Source organism: Ambystoma mexicanum, chromosome 1p (assembly GCF_040938575.1).
Source record: "Ambystoma mexicanum isolate Mex_15411 chromosome 1p, UKY_AmexF1_1, whole genome shotgun sequence".
Lineage (NCBI taxonomy): Eukaryota > Metazoa > Chordata > Amphibia > Caudata > Ambystomatidae > Ambystoma > Ambystoma mexicanum.
In genome coordinates, this window is record NC_090921.1 from 810,771,278 (window position 1) to 810,788,937 (window position 17,660).

The 17,660-nt window shown below is 47.0% G+C and overlaps 1 protein-coding gene across 1 annotated transcript in view; it reads right to left on the reverse strand.

Annotated features, from left to right (window-relative positions):
• Positions 1-607: 607 nt before the first annotated feature.
• Positions 608-17,660, reverse strand: part of VPS45 (vacuolar protein sorting 45 homolog) — a 527,429-nt gene continuing 510,376 nt past the window's right edge. The window contains exon 15 of the mRNA XM_069652302.1: positions 608-1,214. Coding sequence (XP_069508403.1) covers positions 1,127-1,214 — 88 coding nt within the window. The 3' untranslated portion in view covers positions 608-1,126. The remainder of the gene's footprint in view (positions 1,215-17,660) is intronic.

Below are 17,660 nucleotides of genomic sequence, written 5' to 3' on the forward strand. Positions count from 1 at the left end.
GAAGGTGAACCCTAAGGTCTCTAAAAGCACCATTCTGCTGGGACTTTAGTTCACGAGTCTGTAGCCTTTTGCTATCCAGATGTTTTGAACTACAACTCCCATCAGTCCTAGCCAGCATTAATCAATGATGATGGATCATGTAATAAAAGGGGTCGACTGCTTCCCTGCACTGGTTTGCCAAGCTACATAACTACTCATCCCTGCTTCTGAAAGCCCAGGCAACAGCAAGCTCTCAGTTGCTACGAACATTCCGTTTACATAAGTCTTTCTGCATTGTCATCTCCTTCCTCCTGTTGGTGTGGTTGAATAGCACCTCAACACATTTCAAGATGGGGTGCTATTCTGTACAAGTGGGCGCATTTAACTCTAACAGCAGCAAGCAAATGAACATTGGAAAAAGTTCACTTCACGGGACAGTGCTAGGGTAGTTCCAAAAGGCCACTAACCATTTCCATGTCACCACCATCCAGGGACAAGCAGGTCAGTTCTATCAAACGTGCCCAGGCAGACACAAATGGTCACCCGCACTGCGCAGACAAGGGCGCCTTGTGATGTGAAATTATTAATACAGTCACTCCCTTGACAGATTTAAAAACACGGAGAAGCATTGTGGCATGAAGGATTTATTAACTCCACAGTTTTTAAGATAACAGTAGATCTGACGGACTAGAACACTTCCACAGTGATACACTTACTGTTGCTTGAGGTCAGTGCACATTTCTGATTAGAAGCCTGCTGCCTGGGTAGGAACTTCATTAAACCATCAGAGTGGAAACATATGGGCAGCGGCGGCAGACCCAACTGCACAGCTCTGTGAGAGAGGCACAGAAAATAAATACCAGTTCATGTAAAGGAGGTCCTACACCTCTAGATGGAGATTGCAAATCCAGATGTTACGTTCAATCACCCTTTCCTTGTGCTAAGGATTACCCCACTGTCACAGTGTTCCATCCTGGACTCATCATTTCATCAAAAAGCCATCATACTGTGGACTCCATGAGTGGTCTTAAAGTTCAGAAGTGGATCAAGGGGCGAGCTCCAAACATCACCGGAACGAAGGAAGGATAAAAGGACTGGCTGGTCTATAAGCAGGCAGCCTGGTGGCAAGGCTCCATGTGCCCACATCTCACCGCCTGGACCCTGGCCGCGCTGTCACATGAATACTCTCTGTGCTTCTGCTCTGGAATCCGGAAGCTTGGACCTCTTCTAGAAAACTGAACAGAAAAGCGCATTATTAGTACGATGATGGACAGAGGGCTAGGGCAGTAATACATTTGCTGAAATCTGGACACTAGCATCAACTCTGTCATTATTCCTAAACTGAGCAAGCAAAATAACATCTGCACCTCGATGCAGACTCTCTGCTTGGTTCCGAAAGGATCTGAGCATAACAAATGCATCATCATCATCAACAACAAGCATGTTCTTATATCACAGCTCATCATGTCTTGGAGAAGGGTAGTGTGCGGAAAAGCCCTTTATTGTGGCGGTTAGATCTCTCATCATTCAAACATTTCAACATTCACAATTTTTTCAAGTATCTAACCATCTGACATTCATACCTGGATAAATGGAATATCATATGCATCCTGTTCATGGCAATGTGGAGGAACAATGACTTACAAATATTGGAGAACACAGATAGGCAGAAGTCTGATATTGACCAACAATCATCTCATCCACTAGGATTAGAGCTTGAGCTGCAAAAGTCAGGCAGCGTGCAGTCTCTCTACTTGCCTCTTCATGAGAAATACAAGTACTGTCGAGTTAGGAGGATTGCAGCCGTACTCTAAAGTGTCAGTTTACTCTCCCACTTTAATATTACTGGCATACAGCTGCCTCGCCCCTTTTACAGCAAAGGAAATTGCTCACACCTTGAGGATGAACCATAAATGACTACTTTGCTTCAAACGGAACAGCATGAACTGCACATGCACATCCCCCAGGGTCACTAGTCCAACCACTCCCATACAGACATTATCACCCTGTCAGGGGGCATGGGAGTACAGCCCGTTCAGGAAGCTCGGAACCCGGGCTGTATTCACTGTTACATGTTTAGTTTAGTTTATTGTTTTTGTATAGCTCTGCCTGGCCCTGGGGCATCTGGGCGCTTGGCATGGTTACATAAAATATATACATATACTTAGATTGTAGTGCATGATGATATATACATCTACATAGTTATTTTGGTACAGGATATGTAAGGTATGAGCACCAAAAATAGTCTGAGAGTGTTAGATATATATATAGATATTTGAGCAGTAAGGTATTTACAGGTTGTGGTAGCTATGTATATCTATAAATATATGTACAAGTGTCGCGGGTGGGTGATAGGTGCGGGTTTAGGCTTCTTTGGCGAGTAGCCAGGTTTTGGCATTTTGTCTGAATCAGTGGAAGGATGGTTCAGTTCTGAGAGCAAGTGGTAGGGAATTCCAGAGTTTCGAGGCAAGCACAGGGAAGCTTGTGCCACCTGCTCTTTGGAGCTTGTGTCTGGGGACATTTAAGCAGTGGGTTTGAACTGATCTGGTTGGCCTAGATGGAATATTGAGAGTGAAGTTGTCTGCCAGGTATCTGGGGGATTGGTTGGACAGGCACTTGTGGGTGAGGGAGTGTTTTTTGGTACTTGATTCTTTGGGGTACAGATAGCCATTGGGTGGATCGTCTTAAATCTGAGATGTGTTCCGATTTTGGAATATTCAGGGCTGCTCTTAGAGCATTGTTTTGAACTACTTGTAACTTGTTGATGTTCTTTTGGCTAGTGCCCAGGTATAGTGAATTAGAGTAGTCGAATTTTGAGAGTACTAGAGCTCTGGCGAAGGTTGTGAAATTGGAGGGCGTTAGGTAGGGTCTGCAGGCGTTGATAAGCTTGCAGTGTAGGCGTAGGAGGATGAGATGGCGTTGATTTGCCTAGTCAAGGTGAGGGAGGAGTCAAGGTATATCCCTAAGATTTTGACGTGGTAAGATACAGGACTGTTGTTGCCGTCAATGGTGAATGTTTGATAAAGTTTGTCAAGGTTGTCGAGTCTGGATTGGGAGCCTAGGTGAAGAAGCTTTATCTTTTCGTCATTGATGCAAAGTCCATGCTTGGCCATCCATTCTTGAATGATACAACAAATGTCGTTGAGGACTATGTTGTCAGATGAGTATTTGAGTGTCATCTGCATAATTTGTGTAGATGACACCCAAATGATCCAGGATGTCGAATAGGGGTTTGGTAAACACATTGTATAATGTGGGTGAGACGCATGATCCCTGTGGGACGCCGCAGGTTACGGGGGCTGGTTCGGCGGCGGGCGCAAAGAACCTCATGGATCTGTTATTCAAGAAAGATTGAATCCAGGTGTTGGCTTTGTCAGAAAAGTTAGCTGCAGTTGCTAGGTGTTTGCATAGAATGTCGTGGTTAACCAAGTCGAAGGTGGCCGAGAGGTCAAGAAGGAGTAGAAGGGCCAGTTTGCCATTGTCTTTTAGGTTGTCCATTTGTGTCTTGCGGTCGAGCAAGGTGGTCTCTGTGCCATGTTTAGGGCGGAAACCCGATTGTCTTAGTCCAAGTAGGTTGTTTTTCTCTAGGTGGTTCTGGATCTGCAGGTAGGCTGATCTATCCAGAATTTTTAAAAGGAAAGGCACTGTAGTGATGGGTCTGTAGTTGGTAGGGATGTTGGGATCCAGTGAAGGTTTCTTGAGCAGGGGTAAGACCCAGGAGTCCTTAAGGTTGTCGGGTACTATGCTCGATGTGAATGATGAATTTATGAGTGAAGTGATGAATGGAGCTAGATGTTTGGCCGCGTCTTTGATTACTGGGGCCGGGCAGGTGTCGCCTTGGCATTTGGATGGTTTCAGGGTGGATATTATGTCTTCGACCTCTTCGGTGGTGATAGTTGAAAATTCGAATGGGGTATTGTTGTCTATTTGTTTGGTGGGTGGGGGTGAGGTATGGCTATCAGCAATGGTGAGGCTTGCTTTCTTGGACTCGATTTTTGTTTGAAGCATGGCAATTTTTCCTAGAAGGGATTCTTGGATGTTCATGCACCAAGAGGTATCTTTGGTGCATGTGTCAGGTATAGGGATGGGGATTGGCATGTCTCTTGTTTTTGGAAGGGTTTTTAGGTCACGGGTGAACCAAGAATTAAGGTGCGCACGTGGTTTGGGTTTGCGTAGTTTAAGTGGCGCAACACTACTGATGGCTTTGAGAATTGTTGTGTTGTAAAGGTCTACTAGATCCGTGAGGTTAACAATGGTGGGTGTTAAGTTGATGATGGGTTGGAGCAGTGGGATTAGTTTCTCGACTGTGATATTTTTGCTATTTCTTGTGAGTGCAGGTGGAGCATTAGATGGTGGTGGTGAGGCTTGTTTATCTTTATTGATGCTGAAGGTGATAAGGTGGTGGTCAGTCCAGGCACAGGGTGTGTTGGATAGAATTGTGGTGTTGCAGTTTAGGTCCGCTAACCAGTCAAGGGTTCTACCTTTGTTGTGAGTTGGTTGAGAAATGTGATGGGTGAATCCTAGCTCTGACATAGTGTTGGCGACCATGTTTGCTTTGTCATCTTTGGTGTCGTTATAGCCGAGATTGAAATTGCCTAGAATAAGTATCTGTGAGTTAGGTTTGGTGTTGTTAGAGAGCAGGAGAGCGATATCATCGTTGAAGGAAGAGATGGGGCCAGGCGGTCTATATATGAGGTGGATGGTGATGGTGTTCGTGTTGGCTGTGGATAGTTTGATGGTGAGTAATTCTGCAGGTGGGAGTGTTTGGTTGAGTATGTGTCTGATATTGAGGGAGGTCTTTGCTATGAAGGCGACACCTCCGCCTTTAGCTGTTCGTCTGTCTAGGCGGTATATGGAATAACCATTTGGGATGGCTAGTGCAAGGGTGGGTCCTGATGCTGCATGGAGCCAGGTCTCAGTGATAGCTAGGAAATCAAGGTCATTGGTAGAGATAATGTCAGCTATGTCGAGAGCGTGTACGGTTAGAGATCTTGCGTTAATGAGCGCACGTTTGATCGTTGGGGTAGTGGACTGTGACTTTCTACTGAGTAGAAGTGGGGTGGAGTCATTGGGGACGGGAGTGTGCGAGTTGTCAGGAGGTGCTATGATGTGTGTGTCAGGAATAGCAGAATTGGGTTCCGTTGCGCTATGATGGGAGTGTGTGTTTGATGTGTCCTGGAACCTAGTCTAAGGTTTCTGGTCGTGGTGGTGCAGGGTAGGAAGGTGGAAGGTCTGAGAGCATGTGGCCGTGCACCAGGCACTGTATGTTAGGCTTGGTTGGCACCCCCCTCTGCTCAACCCGTTGCATGCTCCGACAAAGGCCCTTGATACTGTGAAGAACACACAAGGTTGAAAAGAGCTTGTTTGAATAAAACGGTGTATTACTTATCCACCAAGTGGGGCAGGCTGGGGGGACAATAAGGAATCTGTGGTAAGAACATCCATCAGAAGTGACATAACCAAGAGGTAACTAATTTGTTCTTCTAATTGATCCTTTCCTGACACAGATTCCTCATCTATGATAGACTTCCGTAGCAGTACGTTGATCTGGAGGAGGGAGGAGAGCAAGAGGACACCACCTAAACCAGAAAACTGGAGGATTGTTCTGCTCAAGCATGTATCCTGCCCTAAAAGGGAAACCAAGCAGTAATGTTTGTGAAACGTGTGTAGAGAAGCCAAGGTAGCCACCAGCATAACCCACAAAAAGATGGTAATCTTTCCTGACGTCCCTCGACCAAGAGACTTATTTAGTTGAGAGACTGCACTGGGTACAGCAGATGGAACCGCTCCTCTGCCTTAGAAGGATGGGGCAGAGGAAAAAACAATAGAGGTTGGATCTTTTGAGAGAGATGAAGTCTGAGCCCACCTTTTGGAGGAATGACTCTCAAATCAACCTGGAAAATTACCTTAAAGATGACCAATCTAAGAGAACATGAATGCAAGGGCTCAATCAGAGCACCTGTAAGACATAACACTAAATTCAAATCCCACAGTGGAACCGCAAACTGCCATGGTGGAAATGAAATTAACAGTCCCTGCAAAAATTGCATCACAGTGGGAATTGTAAAGGAAGAGCCTTGCTCAGGGTCCTTCTGAAAACTTTGAAAACCTCACAGTGCTGATCTGCAGGGCCGCTGGGCCTTGGAAATCAAACAATCCCAAACAAAGGAGAGGGACAGGGTCATATCTCTCTTCCGGGTCCAAGACATTAGTTTACACCATCTGTAGACATACATAGGCTTGATGAGGTTCCACCTGATATTTTCGCTTCTAAAAAGACCGATTATTTTTGAATGATTTTTTGCAGCCTGCAAAAAGTGAAAATATCACATTCCTTTTCCCCGCACCCACGCTGGCAGGATGTCTTCAAAATCGAATCCCTATGTCTCAGCCGCCACCACCTCCCTTCCCCACCCAAGAATTCCCAAACCCATAAACACAAAAACATGCAACAACACACACACACATATATACACACACAAATAAACACTAACCTGTTCTCCAGCAACGCCTTGTCCGGGTTCAGAAATTGCCTGTCAGCCCCTACAAGCACTTGTGTGTGGCAGGGGCATGACAGTTTGATTTAGAAAGACCACTCTGTGCAGTCACATAGCAGTCTTTCTAAACTGGTCTTTTTTCTATTCAATGAATAGATAGAATACATTTTTACTCCATCCGGGTTGGTGTGTCTCTGAGCTGAGAAAAGCACAACCAGGACATTGTGCACCAGGTCCCACTCTTTGTATCTCAGCCTCTCAGATGCCAAGCATGAAGGTTCAAGCTGCTGAGGTTCCAATGGAGGACTCACCACTCCCGCTGGGAGAGCAGATCCATTCTCTTTGGGAGGGGCAAGGGAGAGCAGATGGACATGTCCAGCAACTCCGGGTGCCACGTTCTCGGAGTCCAGTCTGGAGTGATCAAAATCAACATGGACCTCAACAGGCTTAGTTTCCTGTGAACCAGTGGTATGACAGGGATTGTCAGAAAAGCATAGTGGTGGTCGAACGTCGAGGCTATTGTCAGTGTGTGCCCCATTGCTCCCTGCCGAGGAAATTCCCTGAAGTGGAACAACTCACACTTCCTGGTCACACTGGAAGTGAAGAGGTCCACTTGAGGAGTCTTCCAGTAGGAGAACTCCTCCAGAAGTTCCTGGTAGAGCTCCCACTCGTTGGAGGCTGACGTCTGTCTGCTCAAGGCATCTGTTATGACATTCTATGTTCCAGCAGGATGAGCCGCCGTCAAAGAGACCTTGTTCTGCAGAGCCCAGAACCACAGTCGTATTGCTTCCCTGCAGAGATGCAACGACCCCACACCACCTCGCTTGTTGAGATGAGTGCATGTCTATATGTTGCCCGTTAGGACCAATATTCAGTTGCCTTACACATAGAGGAGAACGACAACCAGAGACAGCCTGATTGCCCTCAATTCCAGCCAGCTCTAGTGCTCCAGAGACAGAGTCCGCTCACCATCGGATCCGATATGTGAGAAACTCAACCTTTCAAGGACCCATCAGTGATCCCAGTTAGCTGAGGGCAGGGTTGCAGAACCGAAACCACCTTCAACAGCTTATCTCGCATGGACCACCACCTGAAGTCTCAAGAAAGTTTGCTCAAGACCTGCAAAAGTTTGGACATGTTCCCCTGATACCGAGACCAATGGCAACCGAGGAGCCACTGAAATGACCTTATGCACAGTCAGGCCTCCGGAACTACCAGAATGCAGGAGGCCATGAGACCCAACAAGGGAAGGAAGGCTGAGGCAGGAAATTATTCCTAGGATTGGAAGACTGACACCATCCAAATGTGTTCCCCCGAGGCGAGCCGCGACCACTGCCAGCAGCTTGATGAAAACCCTGGGTTCCAAAAATAGACCGAACCGCAGGACTTTAAAATGGTAGTGGCAATGGCTCACAATTAATCTCGGGTACTTCCTGTGCTTTCTGTGATTGTCACATAAGGGCGCAAAATGTATAAAGTAATAATTGAATCTTGGTGAGTAGGAAATTGTGTGCTGCCTGTACATATAGTATTGAGGTGGTGAGTGACTTTTTATGGCTAGCTAGTGGCTTGCAAACTGAATTTGTGCCCCTTGGCAGTAACCTCAGATTCAGGAAGGGGGCGCAAGCACCTGTCCTCCTCCTCCTTCGGAACCAGAAAAAAAACTGATTACCAGCCTCTGCCTCGTTCCGAACGAGGTTCCAGTTTGATCGAGGGTTTGGAGGCAAAAGAGGGCTGGAAGGAGGATGATCTGGAAGGTTTCAGTGAAAGGCAGACAATATCCCTGTTGAATGGCCTGCAAAGCCAAGCATCGGACCTAATGCACTACCATTCCAAACCGAACCAGGAAATTCTCCCTTACACTGGGGACTCATGAAAGAAGTGCCCTTCCCTGGAGCTTTGCACTGGGGGCAGCAGAGGGCACCACTGAGGCAGAGATTACACACCTTGGAGCTCCTCTGCCCCTGCAAAAGTTGTTGTTGCTGTTTGCCCGAGGATGCTTGCACCTATTCCATGATGGGCATATATGCTGGAGGGCTGAAATCCTCTTTCCCTACCAGCGGGAGTCGAGGGTTGTTGCACTGCTAGACCCAGGGACTTTGCAGTGGCCTTAGAGGACTGGAACCTCTGTAACAAGTCCTCAATATTGGCCCCAAAGAAGTATTGCCCTTCAAAAGGCATATCTAAGTGTACTGCTTAGCAAGTAAATACCAGGGTTAAGGCACACAGTTTCACTAACCTGGATCAGATGCTGCAGTGTGAAGAGAGTGAGAATTCTCCTGGTCACCCTACCCTCTCTTAGTGAAATTGCCAGGAGAGAATAGAGTTTCCAGGGAAATCCTCTGGGGAAGAAAACCCTGCGTCTTCTCTGGATGGTGTTCTTCAGAACTGGGATGAAGAGGAGATGGATAGTGCCCCGGAGGTGGAAGTCAATCTGAGCTGAAATGTAGGGAGAAGGGCTACAGAGTATTCAATAACAAGGGTAAAACTTGAGATAGGGGGGCATGTAAATACCCTTAGTATGTCAACTGGGTATTTGGGCTTGTTGTTTCGTGCTCCAATGTAATAGACGTAGACCATTTTAGAGGATTCACAGTTGGAAACTCCAATGGAGCTGAAGAGGAAAAGAGTAGAATGAAGAAGGTGGCTCGGGCTCAGGAAAGCAGCTGGGCACGGGAAGTCACCTACTGAATATTTTGTCTGTTAGCGCAGAAGGTGCGGTGATGAGGGTCGTGGTCTGTACGTTGTCTGCAAGGTAACGAAAAGCTCTGTAAGTGGAGCTAGGATCTGCCTGTATGGCCAGTACCGTAGCGAAACATAGGCTGTCGCTGATAGTTTGGAAGCTGTGATAATGAGAATCAGGGTTACAGGGAGAAGGCACGAGGAAGGAGGGATCGAAAATTAGAATTCATACCAAAGTGGGCATAACCACTAGGACCGGGAGACTCAACGCAGAAAAGACACGGACTGAAAGCAGAGGTTCTGGAAGAGAAAGAACAGGAAGGAGGATGAGACTGAGCATAAAGTATTGGATTCAACAAGGAAACAAGGAATAACCTAGGCGAACTCACAGAGCGTTTGCTTAGAAATGTAGCAACGCGAAGCAACTCGGGCTGTGCTTCGTGAAATCCTCTGTCCACCTCAGCGGGCGGAGTCAACCTTCCGTGAGAGTCGCCAGAAACTGGAATGCCGCAGCTACTAAGAGCAGCCATTTTGGGGAAATATGGAGCACCAATCCGCTTCCACCGGTGCCACACGGACCACTGCAGCCTATCCCTGACACTAGGAGCTTTGCCTCCACTTCCTGTGTGAACCCGGAGGTCCTCATCCAGGAGCACCTTCTCACCACTGTGCCCGTAGCCATTGCCTGTCCCACACAGTCAGCTGTGTCCAGCCCTGGCTGCAATGTCTAATGAGATGCTGCTCTGCTATCTTGAACCAGGACCTCAAAGCCCTCTCTCACCTCCCCGTCAGGTAGGTGTCGAGCCATCCCACACATTGCAGACCATAGGCCAAAATAAGATTTGTATCCAGGCCACAGGAAGCATTTATAACTCTGAGGGCAAGACAGCCCGAGGTGAAAACCTTTTTCCCCATGTATCCAACCTCTTGCTTCCTCTATCCTGTGGCAGCAAAGGAAATCTGGGCGTTTTCAGGTTGGACGTTGCAGCTTTAACCTCCAAGCTCTTAAACCAAGCATGGGTGGAGAGAAAGGCCATGTTTGAAGAAGCTGGGTGATGTTTCTTTGCCAAGACGGAGGCAGGCCTTTCCCAAGCATCCATCACCGGCGCCTGAACTGCTAGGTTGAAGGACTGCAAGTTCTCTATCTGAAGACATTCATCCTTGACGTTCATAAACTCAAACTGAACTTTCAGCCTGGAAGGGGTTGACAATCCTAGGGTCTTCACCACTTTGGCTAACACCCGTTGGAATGTGTCTTGCCCGGAGTCGACACTGATAAAATGTCAAACTCCGGGGATGTAGCCACATAACTGGCCTCCTACAAGTCGAAAATCAATTTCAACACTCCTTCCCCCTCACCATAGAACTCCCCTGGGAAGTCCTTCAGCCCTCGATGGCATAGGGGTTCTATTCCCGAAAGGGATAGTGTTAACCCTCCTCATCAGAGATCTCTCTCATCTTTGACATAAAATCGGCCATGCTGAGCAGGGCATACTCCAGAGGAGCCTCAGCATCATCAGCGTTGAGCAACGCCAATGACGCAGAGGAAGAGGTGGCCGGTGCCGATCGTTCGATGCCCAAGCATGGAGGGTATCGATGCAGGGATGGGTCCTCGCCCATACAAGCCAAAACCAAGCACTTAGGCAGGCAGTCGCAGTGCTTTGCAGGATCCCTGCTGGCTTGTCCAAGCAGGGCAGTGGGCCTTTATGCCACTTCCGGGGTCGATGCCGGAGCCTTTGCGACAATGTGAAGCATCTTCAACCTGAAAGCTACGCATTTCCCTGTGGTGGAGGATTGGGTGGGAAACAATGCATGTGGAGCCACTTCCTGGGAGTACTGGAGTGGCGATTCCTCGAATTCAAAGAGAAAGAAGAGTGCTGCCTCCCCCTTTTGGGCCCGAGATCTGTCTTCAGACATCCACCCACTATCCTGCGACCACAAACAAGATCTCTTGCTGTCTTTTTCCTTGAGGAAAAGGGTGAAGAGCTTCTCTACCCATTTCCAGAGAACCTTCAGATGTGCAGACTGACGCAACCTGCGTATTAGGGGTCATGCTCCTCCCGCAAGCCGTCTTGACAGATCCTGTGAGGGTCAGAAACCGACATTCAGCTCATTCAGGGCTTGAAGCCGAGGCCTTTGTGGGAGTAGGCATTTCTTTTACAAAACACGGAGTAGAAGTGTTCAGGAAGCGAACCCAGTGCACAGATAAGAACTGCGGGCATGGGGCACAACACCTCGATATATAGTGGGCCAGCACGGGTCATATAGTGGTTTTAGGCAGAGGTGTGCTGCGCCCTCTGGTTACGCTGGAGATAGAATATCATAGATGAGGAATCCGTGGGAGTAAAGCATCCATTCAAATGTATCAATAAGGGCTGCGGATATAAATGTTTAACATGCAATGGTGGGCGTGATGAGGCAGGTCAAAACAAAACAGTCGTTTCACAAGAACATTATGTTCTGATTGGCACCCTTCATGTAGGGACTCCACTTAAACCTTTGCCCGCTGCAAAGGTAGACAGGGGGTGTCTCGTCTCCAATACCGTGTGTTATCCACAGGACAGGAAAGCCAGGCTGCAATGCCAAACAGTGACTCTGCCTTCGCGTTTGGAGAAGGCTACCCCTGATAAAGGGCAGGGTTACAAACTGCCGCTGCTTCTGCTGTGTCACATTACAACTGCTTACTCAGCTTACCCATCAACCTTTAATTTCTCTACAAGGCAAAGGGGATGTGATAACAGACTTGCGAGGAACAGCCAGCTTATCTGCTTCTTTGTTCCACGGAAAGTCCACCGCTAATCCTTACAGTGATAGATGTTCGACAGAGTGATGGCCCGTCAAACAAAAGCCATCGCATTAATACTGTGTCTTCTTGAGAGCGCTGCCATCGCTGCCTCTCCTTCACAGGGAGGTAGTGGGTTTAGTGCCAAAAGCAGAGAACCGAATTCAGGCACTGAGGGCTTAATGAAACTCAAACAAATCGTACGTTGCTATTTAATGGCAAATGTCATGACTACCATAAACAACTGCCACACACATCACAATGTTTATATACACTCAAATGTGTGAAGTACACTGATGAATTCCTTCAATTTTGGGAGTGGGATTGGTGTGAACGCTTAAAATGTCATTCTGTGCTTTAGCTGACACAATGTCAAATGGGGTGAGGTTTGAAAACGGCCTCTTTAGGTGGCATTGATACCTTTCCCTTCAGTGTAGGGTGGCCAGACGTCCTGGTTTTGCCAGCACTGTCCCAGTATTTGGTGCTCTGCCCTGTCCCCTTTCTCAAGAGTATGTTCCCATTGGAAACTGCAGTGGTCCTGGCAGGGACGTCATTCCACCAAAATGCCAGGGGTAGCGGAAGTGACATCACACAACCCTGGACCCCCTGATGACATCACAGGAAGTGATGTCATTTGATCCCACCCCGAAGTGATATCGCGGGAAGCAATGGAACACACCTGGTTACGATATCACTATAATGTGATGTACATTTCATACAAGAATGGATCGCCATATGTATCGTTAAGATCAGTGTATATAGGCCCATATTACCAAATTACTGTGAATGTAAGCACCATGACCAAATGATAATGATGTGTTATTATATAGCAATTACGCTTAAGCGCTTTATATAGAAAAAATACACACCCAATATCACCCAACCTGTGTTGGTACTCCTTTATCGACCTCAGAAGGATGAAAAGCTGAGTTGAGGCGTTTAAGAACAGACTAAATCAGTGACTCGTCCCCTGAAGTGTGCCCGAAATAAACCTTTAATGAGTCTAGCAATTATTGTACAAATTTCCAGAAAGACACATTATTTGGTATTCCGATTCTTTCTCATTTATGGTCAGTGCTAAAAGTGTTACACTTGTGGCACACCCTTGTTCTTATTGTTCTTTTTTTTTAAAGGGGCTTGAACAAGAAGGCCAGCCACTCCAGAAGTAAAGAGCCACATGGTGCTGGCCAGACCCCAGGAGCTTATGCATTCCAAAAAAAAATAAAAAATAAAAAAGTTCTGTGTTTATTTATTTATTTCTTTTTTCGGAAGGGAGACCACAGAGGTCGCAAGGGAGACCTCACAGGTTTGGCGACCCCTAAATGACGTCCCTGGGTCCTGGTTTTTTGTAGTAGGTGGTCGTCATAGCTGGCAGCAGGGAGGCATGCACAATCTCTCAAAGAAGAAATTCTGCATTTTACAACTTAAGATAGTGTTAGTTTGTGATTCATTAATTATAATATGTATTTCTTGGAGCACTAACACTTAAACCCCCCTTCTCCTCCAAACGCTACTGAAGTGTAGTGCCTTGACTACCACTTACAAGAGTTAGTCCTACTTTTATGTTAGTTGCCGTGTCCTGGTTGGTCACCCTACTTCAGTGCTGTGGCAAAACCCCCGCCAGGAAATTGCAAACGAAGATGAACTGTGAGTTTTTTTTCCTCATTGAACATAACCCTGCAACGCTTCCCGCGGCATCACGAGCCCGAGGCTGTGAGAGGGGAAGCAGGGTTGCCAGACCAGGCTATTTCCCACACAAGTGTGCGGGTTGCCCAATAGTGGACTGGTTTGGTCTACTTTCCACGGCAGACTGAATTACCTCAAAAAGTAGGTAACAAGGCCAGCAGAAGGCTGAGCCGCAAGGGGGCCACCGAAGGCTTTTCTCTCCTGGGGGATTTTCAGCACCCATTTACCTTCAGAACGACCATTAGCAGGACACTGTGTCAAAAGCATCACGCTGCCAAATCTAGCATTAAGGACATGCAAATGACGTCATGTGTCTGCGCACATCTGAACGGGCAAACTCCGTGTCCAGTGTGAATGGCAGCAAGTGTCCATATATTAGCGTTGATATTTGGGTGATAGGAGATGATGCAACCGAGAGCCCCCCCACTGCTCCACCAGTTGACTACTGAAATATTCTCTCAAGACTCATTAAAGGAGACACAAAATAACCCATTACCCTGGTTTTAAAATGTCTTTATTTCAACGACGATATGAATGCGTGAAAACTGTTTCCCCCCCTTTATTCAACATTTTCTTTACATTGTTCATAATTACAAGCTGCAGATTTGTGTGCCTAAGACCTGAAGTTCAAGAATCAATAGGTGAATGATTAGACTTGCATTACTCTGCATTCTGTTGCGTTTATGCTTTCACTACAAATATCAAATAAAGAGCTGTGAAAGGTACACAAATCAAAATAAACGAACTTGACCAAAATATAAAACCTTAAAGAAATATGTAAATAAAGGAATTGTGGATGTTGCTTTATTGTACCCACCTTAAATGGAAAACAGGTACCACCATGCAATGTGAACATATAAATACTCCTTTGGGTCTTGACAAGTACCACCATGCAATGTGAACATAAAAATACCCCTTTGGGTTTTGCAAATGCACTTTCCATACACAACAAAAGATGCAATGTGAACATAAAAATACTCCTTTGGGTTTTGACAAGTAACACAATGCAATGTGAACTTAAAAATACTCCTTTGGGTTTTGACAAGTACCACAATGCAAGGTGAACATAAAAATACTCCTTTGGGTTTTGACAAGTACCACAATGCAAGGTGAACATACAAATACTCCTTTGGGTTTTGCAAATGCACTTTCCAAACACAACAAAAGATGCAATGTGAACATAAAAATACTCCTTTGGGTTTTGCAAATGCACTTTCCATACACAACAAAAGATGCAATGTGAACATAAAAATACTCCTTTGGGTTTTGACAAGTAACACAATGCAATGTGAACTTAAAAATACTCCTTTGGGTTTTGACAAGTACCACAATGCAAGGTGAACATAAAAATACTCCTTTGGGTTTTGACAAGTACCACAATGCAAGGTGAACATAAAAATACTCCTTTGGGTTTTGCAAATGCACTTTCCAAACACAACAAAATATGCAATGTGAACATAAAAATACTCCTTTGGGTTTTGACAAGTACCACAATGCAATGTGAACATAAAAATACTCCTTTGGGTTTTGACAAGTACCACAATGCAATGTGAACATAAAAATACTCCTTTGGGTTTTGACAAGTGTCACAATGCAATGTGAACATAAAAATACCCCTTTGGGTTTTGTAAATGCACTCTCCATACACAACAAAAGATACTGTGTGATAACTTTATTGTATGACAGAATGCAATCGTGAAGTCGATTGAGCGAACACACAACAGGGCTAGAAGCTTTCGGGCTCACCTGGGCTATATATATATATATGTAGGTATCCATTTCTGGCAACCCTGAGGGGAAGACCTGATGATGCTGCAACGAGCAACACAGGGAAGCAATATAGAGCCCATTAAGGCAGACAATGTCACAAAGAGAGCCTGCAAGCACCAGAGAGAAAAAGATATTGGCCACATGTAGAAAGCATGAGAGAGAAGGCTGCTGATAGGTTGGGGAGTGAGAAGTAGAGATGGAAAGCCAGAATCTGTGACCACACAGAGCCACCAGAGGAGTCCCTGTTTGGGAAGACTACACAAGGGAATAGACAAGAAGAAAGAGGCGGAAGACAAGTGGAACCTAAGCTGGAGAGAGAGTTGCTGAGGCTGCCATTGTGGATTGGGAGAACCGGTGGGAAGACCACACGATGAAGACAGGATACCCAAGACAAAACCCGATACAGCCATTTGATAAAGTGATAGCAAAGAGCAAGTCTTGTGGCTGGAACCAGGAGGGATATTGAACAGCGTCATGTGAAAAACGGACTCAAAGGAGAAATGCCACAAGCAGGAAATTGAAGACCGAGTTCCCAGAGCCAATGCAGAAACTGTCAGGAATGGCACTCTTTCAAGAGTGGCACAGGGTACCCAGGTAGATTTTGGGTGGCTGTGTCGAAGTAAGGTAGCAGATAAGCACACACAGCAGGGAGTTAAACAAGAAAGAAGAGTAGGAAACTGTAGCTGTGAGCCAAAAGGGGCAAAAGATACAAAGGTACAAACAGACTGGATTCCCTCTTAGGGTGTATGCTGAAATGGGAAAGAGTGTTCCACGAACCTTTGGAAACTCCAGCCTTCTGCACAGATTGCTATAACAGAGGCCCACACTGTATGCTCATGGCTGGGAACAACAGCAGTGGGTGTCTGTAACACTGAAAACGCGACAAGGGAAGGGGTAGAGGTTGCCTGCCGGAAACCAACAGGCAAGCTCTGTACATAGGGATTACATAAGACACATGAGAAGACAAGAACAGATATATCCAGCGAAAAGGAAGTCAATGAGCAATCTAGCAGAAGGAAATTAAGGAAGGCAGTTAGATTGAAGTAGATATGAAGTAGATAACCTAAGGTGGAGTACAGAGGACTCAAGGAAGAGAACAAGGGAGCAGCAGTCAGGAAAACAGAAGGGCTGCAAAGTAGGAAGCAGGTCTGCAGTCAAGAGTGGCACTAGGTGCAGGCAAACTGTAGTGGACTGCGGAGGACTGTAGTAGGCTGCAAGGCAGGGAGTCCAGAAGAACAGGACAGAGAGAGATTAGTAGGAGGCGACAGACAGAGAGCCCAAAAGAATAGGGCCGCGAGGTAGGGAGCCCAGAGGAGCAGGGCTGTAGGCAGCTAAGTGTAAAACAGGCTGCACTGCAGAGGAGTGTAGCAAGCCACAAGGCAGGGAGTCCAGAGGACACGGGCTGTAGGCAGCGGAGGGAGCAGGCTGCAAGGAAGGAGCCCAGAGGACAAGGGCTGTAGGCAGCGAAGAGGTGCAGGCTGCAAGGTAGGGAGCCCAGAGGACAAGGGCTTGGAGACAGCAGAGGGTTGCAGGCTGTAGGGCAGGGAGCCCAGAGGACAAGGACTGTAGGCAGCCGGAGTGAGGCAGGCTGCAGGGCAGGAAGCCCAGAGGACAAGGGCTTGGAGACAGCAGAGGGTTGCAGGCTGTAGGGCAGGGAGCCCAGAGGACAAGGACTGTAGGCAGCCGTAGTGAGGCAGGCTGCAGGGCAGGAAGCCCTGAGGACAAAGACTGTAGGCATTTGGAGTGAGGCAGGCTGCAAGGCAAGGAGCCCAGAAGAGCAGGGCAGCAAGGAGTGAGCCCAGAGGAGCAGGGCTGCTGGCTGTAGAGGGCTGCAGAGGACTGTAGTAGGCTGCAAGGCAGGAAGCCCAGAAAGGGCACTGGATCAAAACAGGATAATGCAGCAACAGGAACAGCATACAAAGTAGCGGGTCAAGGCAAACAGGAGGGGGGAGATCTCAAGATGCAAGACACAGTGCTCCTGCAGGCAGCTGCTTATATACAGCCTTCCCCTGTTCTGAGGCAGGCTAATTGACAGCACCTGGGGCAGCACACCTGATGACAATCTGCCTCCTTCCTCTCTGGTCCTGAGCAGGTGGAAGCAGCACTGGCCGCTAGGGCTTCTGGGGATTGTGGTCCCAATAACGATGAATGAGAATAGCCAGGAATTGAGGACTGTAGCCAGGTGCATTATGGTAAATGTAGTTATTTGAATAAAATAAGAAAGAACCAAAGTTGAGCAAATGGAAATAAAAGACCAAGGCGTG